This window comes from Antedon mediterranea, chromosome 3 (genome assembly GCF_964355755.1).
Source record: "Antedon mediterranea chromosome 3, ecAntMedi1.1, whole genome shotgun sequence".
In the NCBI taxonomy this organism is placed as follows: domain Eukaryota; kingdom Metazoa; phylum Echinodermata; class Crinoidea; order Comatulida; family Antedonidae; genus Antedon; species Antedon mediterranea.
This window is the reverse complement of record NC_092672.1, coordinates 35,843,075-35,853,040: the sequence shown is the minus strand read 5'-3', so window position 1 is coordinate 35,853,040 and position 9,966 is coordinate 35,843,075. Positions and strand designations below refer to the sequence as shown.

The 9,966-nt window shown below is 35.8% G+C and overlaps 1 protein-coding gene across 1 annotated transcript; it reads right to left on the bottom strand.

The window, feature by feature from the left end:
- Positions 1-2,295: 2,295 nt before the first annotated feature.
- LOC140045409 (protein phosphatase 1D-like) lies at positions 2,296-9,425 on the bottom strand. Its single transcript, XM_072090282.1, has 4 exons — positions 8,858-9,425; positions 7,098-7,442; positions 6,009-6,199; positions 2,296-3,825 (listed from the first exon to the last, which is right to left on the bottom strand). Exons 1-4 carry the CDS (start codon positions 9,162-9,164, stop codon positions 2,728-2,730), a joined length of 1,941 nt encoding a protein of 646 aa, XP_071946383.1. The 5' UTR covers positions 9,165-9,425; the 3' UTR covers positions 2,296-2,727.
- Positions 9,426-9,966: the final 541 nt, after the last annotated feature.

Below are 9,966 nucleotides of genomic sequence, written 5' to 3'. Positions count from 1 at the left end.
AGCTTGTAAAATGTAGCACTCAAGAAGACTGGGCTGGTTACAGACCCGTGAAAGAGTTTGTTTCAGCATAACCCAAGAAAATACAAACACAACAAAAGATTTTCTTTATCATCATTATTTTAATCAAATTGATGACAAAGCTACATTTTATACTTTAACCAAGTCTGATTTATAATTATTAAATCAGGAATTATATAAAACATTAGAAATTTGTACAAAATCTGATGGAATCTGTTAAAAACAACAAAAATATGATCATTACAAATCACATCCAATTACCTGTTACCACTCCCTCCCCCATTTACTGACAGGTCATAGGTCAGATCCAGTGGGTAACATTCATAACATAGTAAAAATGTATTAAGTACATGGATTTTTTTAATTAATTGGTGAACATAAAATAAATATTTTTATGCAAGTTAAAAAACATTTTCAGTAAACAAACCTAAATATGTTTAAATGTTACTAACAATTACACTGCCGAAAACTGGTGTAATGACCCCGATGGTTATTAAACAGTAAGGAGGTTTATTTGTAGTCACCCAAGGTAGCTTGCTCAGCTAACTAATGATGTTTGACCTATATTAGGTGAACATCAAGCTACCTTGCTGTTGATTTATTAGTAAATTTAATTGTAAAACAACATGATTAATTTATCTATAAAAAAAAAGGTGTGGAGATTGAAAATCTGATAAACAACAAACATTTTCCAGGAGAGGGGAGCGGGAGTTTTTATCTCTTTATGTAGTGCAGAATATATGGATTTATTAGAACACTACTCTAAAATATACAACATTGATAACCTATGAGATTCAATGAATGTTATAGTATAGTATTTTTATGTCACTCTTAAGCTATCGATAAAAAATGGTGTAAATTGAAATTGAATTGAAATATATATTTATACTGGGTAACCTCTTCAGTCAATGACTGGTCTCCCAGAGGGCCCAGTTGGTGATCAGTGGCTGTGATGTACTAATACACCGGGGTAACCCCCTACTCGTCTCGAAAGATGTACTAGGTTCTTTTAAAGTGCACACGAGCTAGATGTGCACACTGGACCTACGGTTATATAGTCCTTATCCGAGAAGACTCGTTCTACCACCAGAACCATGGAGTGAGTGAGCCTCGAACCCCTGCCAATGTTATGGCTAGGTAATTACGGTTCCACTGTCTTAACCGCTCGGCCACTCTGTAAAAGTCACTCTTACCAGTATTAATTTGAATGCAATTCATGTAAATATCATTAACATCAAAATTGTAAAAACTATTGGTATTGTACTACCAGGGAAGAGTTAAATTAATTTAACTCTTCCCTGGTAGTACAATACTACAGGCAACCATAAACAATGATATAGCATACAAAAATAATTTCTATTCAAAACCAGTTTAACATCACAGAATTAAGATTTTTACATTGTATTACAAATTTATTTAAACTCTTAATGTACATCATTGTAATTAAAATATTACTGTACATCAATAATGAATATATCGAGAATTATTATTAGCATTACTGTACTAACTTGAGGCATATTCAAATTATCTATTATATACTCCAGTGTACACTGATGAGCAGCAATTCCTTTCAGAACAAAAATATACGACATTTAAGCCAATGTTTGCTTTCATAAAATAAATGATTTTAGACCAATGAGAATACCTAAAATGAATTTTGGATTGTGACAAACACAATGAAGAGCAAATTACTAGATGTCTTAAATGATAAAGATTGAAAATATAAAACAGTACAATCAATGTTTGTTTTCATAAAATATAAACGATTTTAGACCAATGCTTGTATGGTATTATTAGCCTTTATAATCAATTTTGGATTTTGACACATGCAATAAAGAGAAAATTACTAGATGTATTAATTGAAAATATAATACAGTGCAATCAATCTTCGTTAACAGCTCATTCAAATTCTTTTTTTTTTGTGGATAGTTTATGATTCAATGTACAGTACATATTTAAATTGTTTATCGCCAGTACTGTATATTTCCCTGATTTATCATTGGAAGGAATTCAGAAATTGAAATAATAAAATATAAACACAATACAATAACAACCAGATTAAATTAAAAGCTAAAAGTAAAAGTGAACATTCAAAAACAAACAAATAACCTAACTTGAAATTAAATAGGGAAGCACTAAAGATGATCAACTTAAAATATCTATAATTATTATACATTTTAAAATAATACACCAAAAGTTTGCAGAAAATAATACATTTATGTTTTTAAAACATTAAAATCCATAAAATATTAATTGTTTTAATTAGTAAAATGGCACAATTGAATGTTTAAAATCAATTTGTGGAATGAAATCGTTTTGGAAATTACCTTTTTTCAAAAACCTTTCACAATTTGAAAGCCTGGTTTTTATAAAACTTTTTATTTCAAATTGTATTTATTTATAATTGGGTTATAATCATGGTTATACCACTGCTAGACAAATTCATTTAGTATAATTTATAATCAATTGGTAATATTAACTTTTTTTAAATCAATTAATAAATTATTTAATTTTTAAATTACCCAGAATGGATTAGAAATGGTGCCTACAAATTGTAAGATTTTCACAATAAAGTAGACCTGTATTTCATCGTTGAATACAACATTTTTTTGTTTGAATCAGTGAGTTTAAATAACAAGTATCTATAGAAACCAGGCTTTGGTTAAAACACGCATGCTACAAGAGTGCTCATTGGTGATTTTCTTGTAATCAACTTGTAGACACTCTAGTCTTCTTAATTTTGTTTGCCGACACCTTCGTCTTGCTTCGTGTTTCCTTGACACGAGGAACGACCTTGCTACGTGCTCGTGTTACCATTTTACGACAAATCAAATCCGTATCTGACCTTCTACGCAGAGAATACGACGTAGGCGACACTTTTCCACAGGCTTTTCGACTATTCTTTGGAGTTTCAGGTAGATTGTTCGGTTCTGTTTTTAAGCGCTTTACCGCAAGTGGTACACGCGTTTCTTTTGTTTGGTCTACATCTGATGAATTCAAGCTCAAGTTTAACTCATCTTTAGGTGTAGTTATGCTTAGTATTTTCGTAGTTACCACAGGTTCTTCACTAAAACATCGTCTTTTTACTGGTTTCCCATTAGACCCAGGTGTTTTGTATTTTGTCGGTATGATGATTTTAGGCCAGAAACTGATGGCATTTTTTTCTTCTTCCTCTCGTCGTTTTGCTTTCTTCTTTGCGTATGCCTTCTCACCGTAACAGCGGCGGTTTGGATATCTATAACCCGCGGGGCTTCTGTAGTTCTTTGGAATGATTACCTTGGTAACGCACATAGGCACCACCATTTTAATGACGCCATTAACGACAGTACCGGCAGGCTGTCTCTTCATCTTTTTCTTAGATAGTTTTTTTTCCACCTCCATCTTGTCTTCTTCCATCAGCTTGTACCCACAACATGTTGTACATATCAGACCCAAGTATGTCATTTTCGACCTCTTTGGACTCAGTTCTAACGGAGGATCTGACCTAAATGCGTAGCTCCGTTTTAGTGATGGTTTAGTAGGGGTATCATCGTTCCCATTAACCAATGATTGGTTCATCACTTTTTCGACACTCGGTCTGTGATAAATATAACCAACTTTTTCAATATCTGAGTACAAGCTGGTCCAAGGGGCACCTGTTCCCCTGTAGAATCTCCCAGCTTCTGTCGATGGTTTTTCTACAGTATCCATTGGATCAATAAATACTACGATCGATGTCGTGTTGTCTGCTCTCAGACAGCGAACGTTCCACTGCTTGATGGCATATTTCACTATTACATATGAGGCTGTGTACGTATATTCACCCTTCTGAAAAGTTAAATGAAATTATGAATGTTTGGAGCTATTTAGAAGTTTCTTTCTTCCACTATGATATTGCACCACTAGCATGTGTGAATATAACAGGCCTCGAATTTTACCGCGGCCACCGCGGCCAGTGCCGTCGGTGCCCTCCCAGTTGGCCTCAATGCCCTCGAAAATTAATAGCACCCACGGCCACTACTGGCCTGCCCTTTTTTTTGCGTTGGCCGTGAGTGCCCTTCCCGAGTTTTACCACAATAAAAACCACTGAAGTAGATAGAAAATAATGTCAAGAATATCGGACGAGACGCAAAACTATCGCCTGTCTTCGTTGCAAGGGGATTTCCCTAAACGCATTTAGAGAAAACATCGAACATATTTATATAACCAAAACAATATCGTCCCGGCCGCCGTGCGTGGTAAATAATGGTATAGATAGTACATTAAAATACAGGGGTGTACACTTTTAATAATAAAGCTAAAAACGTTCCTCGATCGGAGGTCACTGAAAGTATTAAAGTCGCACCACCCCCGCCTCAATAATCGAGCTAGCCGCCTTCGTTGAAAAAAAAATTACACGCACTCCTAGCCAGCCTATCCTCCCGCCGCCGATCCGATCAACAAACACACGCGATTCAATACATTGGGAAAACAATTCCATTTGACGCACACGCAACCTCTGATAAGAAATTTCACACGTCGTCGTACGTGTGTGAGTACGAAGGATCGGTCGTTGGAAAAACAATTCCTTTTGACGTACACGCACCCTCTGATATGAAAATACCATGTGCGTTCCTGCATGGTGTAGTCCATTCCATTATACGTGTAAAATTAGGGGTGTCAACTTTTAGTACTAAAGTTAAACCGGTACCTCAACCCGAAGATCGTTGGAAGTATATTATATTTATATTTTATCGCACCCACCTCAATAATCCAGCCGACAGATCATCGAAAAATCTTGTTTAACGACGTCGTACACTAAATTAACAAACGCGTTTTTACCGAACTCAAGGAAATGGTATAGTCCACAATACACGTGCAGAAGGCTAAACAGAGAGAGAGAAGGGTCGGCGTCCGTCCGTCCGTGTTTTGAATTCTTATGAATATGGATTATACTAACAAAAAAGCTTCAGAAATCGAAACTCGGAAAATAACAACAATTTATATTCTACAACATAATGTCATTGGCTTGATTTTTACCGTGGTTAACACTCTGTGTATGAATAGTTGTAGTTAAGGCCTACAAACAAATTGTTTTTGTAACCTGTGTTCTCCGTCCGCTGCGCCTTAGTGCTGCTAAGTGCTTGCTGTTGTTAGGGTCTTTACCCGTTGGGCCTGGCTTCACATGCCTTTTTTTGATCGCATTGTTTGAAACTAAACGAAACAACTGTGAACGCTAAACATCGTACCTTAATAATTATTATTTATATGGATCGTAAATACACGTAATATTTATATATAATGAAATACAAAAAGATGTAGACAGTCCTCTCCTACTACTACTACTACGCAATCTGATGAATAGGGGAAATTCCCCAAAAATGTTTGCGGGTAGAATTTTTTTTTTTTGAAAAAAATTCCACCCGGGCGCTCAACCGGAAACAAGCTATTTTTAAATTTTGGCCTAGTTATTAAAATATTTTTTAATTTTGGCCTTGGTGCCCCTTCGATTTAAAACAAATGGCCTTGGTGCCCTCCCATTTGGCCTTGGTGCCCCTCAAATCAATGAAAACCGGAGGCCAAATGGCCTTGCCCCTAAAATCCCCAAATTCGAGGCCTGATATAAGGCACCATAATCGCAAGGACAAAAATCTCACTGCAATCTTGAAAATGTTGAAATTACTAATAAATTTATTAACATAACATTTAATTTAATCTAGCTTAAGCTCTGTCTACATCAAACATCAAACTTTATGTGAAAAAAAAATGTGATGTGCCCATATATGGACATGATGATATCATATCACTACCATATTTGGGAACATCACACTTTTTTTTGTCAAACTAGTTTGTAGAAGTGTAGACAGAGCTTCAGAAGATAATTTTTCTTTTTTGTTGATCCAATCGATTGAATGTACTAAAAATGGTACTTACAATCTCTCAAAAAAAAGATATTAAGATACAAATAAATTATTTCAAGATTTAATCTATGTTGCTGTCAACATTTTTAAGTTGCCACAAGAACAACTTACCTTTAGAATACGGTTTCTTTCATAATCTGCGATTATATCGACAGATGGCCCTGGTCTCATCATGTTCCATAGACCGTCACTTCCGATTATGAAAAACTTGTGCTCGTACGGGTCAAGGGTTAGTACATCTATATCCGGCTCTGGAGATATTATGTATTTTTTAGACTCAAAGTTATAGCTCCATAGATCACCTGAAAATAAATTATTTTAAAATATATTACAGGGCATCATTTATAAGGAGCGCCTGCGCGACCGCGCTCCTCCGCGCTCCTCAACAGGCTTCGAGGAGAGCAATTTATCGCGCTCCTTAATTTTCAAAATAGAGCCTAGCTTTTGACAGTGTTGATTTTTCTGTCAAGAGGCCTAAAAACACGTGGATTTTTAAAAGTTAAACCAATCTAGGCCTAGGCTAATAATATATAAGCTAAGTTATAAAGCTACAAGCCTAATGGCAGTCCCTCGTTTTTAAGGATCGCGAGCGCGATCGCAATCAACAACCTTCGAAAAGGAGAGCAAAAAAATGTGTACAAAAAATTAATAAGGGCCAGCTATTTTTAATAAGGGCGACCATCCTTCAACTTCAACATAAATATTTGAGGAGAGCGATTTAAAATTTTTGCAAGGAGAGCGAATTGCTCTCCTCGGTGATTTGAGGAGAGCGATTTGTTGCTCTCCTGGGTTTTGCATACGTGATGCCCTGATATTATTTCACATTGTTTTTCCTAATCTTTTAATGTTCGTGTTGTATGATTCAGGCCTTGTCTTTTGAAAATTATAGGTGTGCTAAAAATTCCACTCCTCAATATATTCAGGGATGCTGTATGTGTGCTGTTTGTATTTTGGTGTGTTGAAGTTTACCAAATTTAAGCATATTGTAAATCGCACTCTTCAAGGGCAGTTTAGGAGTGTGTTATGTTAGGTGAGTGATCGCACTCGCTCGCCTTAAAAGACAAGGCCTGATGATTCAGTAGGCTATATAAAGTTCTTCCAACCTATTTGTGGGTAGTAAATTAACTGGAATTAAACTTATAACCGTGCAATCTGAAATTTTAGAATGCACAGACATAAAGTAAGTCGCCAAATATTTACCGAGAGATCTCGCAACAGCTAAGAATGGTATACAATCAATGTTAGTACTTCGTCGTACAGGCCCCTGATGCCATATTTTTGGCCGTTTCCAAACAACGCGGTTAACGCCATTCTTCGGCATTACAAGTCCGCCATCTTGCTCGATCCGTTTTCGCTCTGTTCTTGAATCCGGTTTGTGTTCGGTCGTTAGAACCTTGTAGTTGATCATTCCTTCATCATCAAATCCCATGACAATTCCAGAGTCACCGACGTGAGCAATGTACATCTTTATGCCAATTATAATGGCCATACTACAGGTTGTACCAGCAGTGCTAGCATACCCGGATGAGGTCTTTTTCCAGCCCGCTGTAAAAAAAAAATATTTGCTCTGTGTAATCTTCTGGGAATTGTAATACAAACAAAAAGTAAACAAATCATTCAAAAATATGTAAATTTACAACACTACACTAGAATTATGATAATTAAATACAGTCGACTCTCCCCAATACCAGACTTTTTTCGGCGTCAAAAAGGTCCCAAATTCGTTTTTTACCATTAAAAACGCATTCTGAATACAAGTCTTTTTGGGAAAACCAGACATATTTGGCCAGCCCAAAGGTGTCCAGTATTGGGGAGTTGACTGTATTAATATTAGATTATTTGATTAAAATAAAGTACAGGAGATATTGAAAATCTAAATTGAAATGTATGCCATTTACTCATCAAAAGGTAGAAAGCACAGTAGTGACGAAAAATATCCTGTAATGGTAACAATAGTACCACAGACTTCATACCAATTACAGTATTTATGCCTGTCTGGACATGTACCTTCTACGAACCTTGGTTGTAGCCAAGTGGTAATACACAAACCACAATGTACATAAATTATAAATAGCTCTAAGATTAAAATAACTAAACAGACATGATTTGACATGTCATACAAAAATAGGTTTTGGTACTTTTTACATTGGTGTAATATTTGAAGGTTTTTGGATGCGATAAAATCAATTTCCGATATTTTGTATGGACCGACGGCATATACGGTTTTGATTGACGATTGATTTTTACTCACTCACGGTTTTCCCGTATTATTATATTATTGGGTACCGTACAAGGCATAGGCCAATTTTAGTATTTACTCATTATTGCCTAATTTGGCTGTTCTTTAGCTAGCACTGCTGCGGTGTTCCATACAGAAATTTGCTTTATTATAAAAACAAGACCGCTTTAAAACATGACAAATGTCATTGATATTACATTTACAGAATGCATGTTGTATGGTCATATTATATTATTATTATTCTTAATTATTACGTCCTTTTTTAACTGAATAAAAAATGTCACATGTGACATAGGGGCCGTCTTTGTTTTACCAGCCTTTTAAACATGTTTTTAATCTTAATCCTATGTGGTGATCAACTTAAATTTTATACATTACTATTAGTTAGGCCTAGGCAATTAATTGTAGGCCTCTTACCCACCCTTGACCCAGGCTACTATTAGGAGAGGCCTACTATAAGGAGAGGCCTACTAGGCCTATACATAGAAGAGACTAGGGTAGGGCCTAGGCATAGTTGTAGGCCTAATTAATAAGCTAGGATAGGCCTCTACTAGGCCTACCTAGGCCTAGTCATCATAGCCTAGGCCTACTACTAGGGGCCTAGACAAACAATCAGTTTTATTTTAATAAAATAAAAACATTTTGTAGGGCCTAATTTTTCTTTTACTTTAGCCTATTTATTGAAAAATCTTTAAAAACATTTTTTTTCTAAATTAAATACCTCTGAACTTCCACATATCATTCTGTGTTATTGCGAATCCATCTTTTATTGCTTTTTTAGTTTGCTTTTCGTCGAATGAAAGGAAACCAGGCTGGTTCTTGATGTTCTTCCACAGATGATCTCGCGCGTAAACAGCCGCTTCCCGTCCGCCATGACCATCAAAAACAGCAAAACATGCAATGTCTGCCGCCTCTGTTTTTTCGAAATGCTCACATACTACATCTTCCATGTAATTTCTACCCCCTTGATCTGAAGCATTTGATACTCGGAAACGTAAACCCGTCAGTAAATTGTCTTCTTCGGTCATATTGGTAGGTGTTTTTAGTAATTAAAATATTAGGCCTCAAACACACATCAGCTAGCAATTGCATTAACCCGCCGTTTTCTTCTTTTCGTTCTTTTACGATGACTTATATCATGCCCCGACTAGATTTATTTCGAAGCCTGTGATTGGTCAGTATCGAAGAAAACCCGGAAGTTACATAAACACGTCGCGTGGAAATTTAACTTATTGTACTGCCCTCTCCAGTTAGATATTTCACTTTTGCTCAGTGGGTGCAAACGTTGACTTAATTTTCCGCGCCAAAATACCAGGCACGGTACGACATTGATGGCGGGTAAGAAAATAGACTACTACTATAATATAGTAGATTAGATACTCTTCTACTTAACTCTATATATGCAACACAAATATACAATCCTGATCTAACAAATCTCATCCATGATCATGATATAGAAATCATAGGCCTATACCCTTTATTAAAACGTTTAAATATATTTATATCCTGTAGGCCTACTGTACATAATATTGTAAAAACATTGTTGAAATTGTATTTGTATTTTCTTTCAGTGCACGGCTCCAGGGAAGAACAACCATGTGTTGATCTGGGCCTCCTCCGTGGTTAAATGAAGTTGAATAGAATTGAATTGAACGCAAAAAACAAAAACGCACACGTAGGCCTAATGACGTTTGCGTGGCGTGCATTTTTTCAGAGAGAAAACCATTTTCCAACGCAATTTGCTTTGATTGACAGCCCGGTTTTGGTAATTGATGACTAATTTAATAATCAAGAACAGAAATAGGATAGTATGTATACAAAATTAAATTT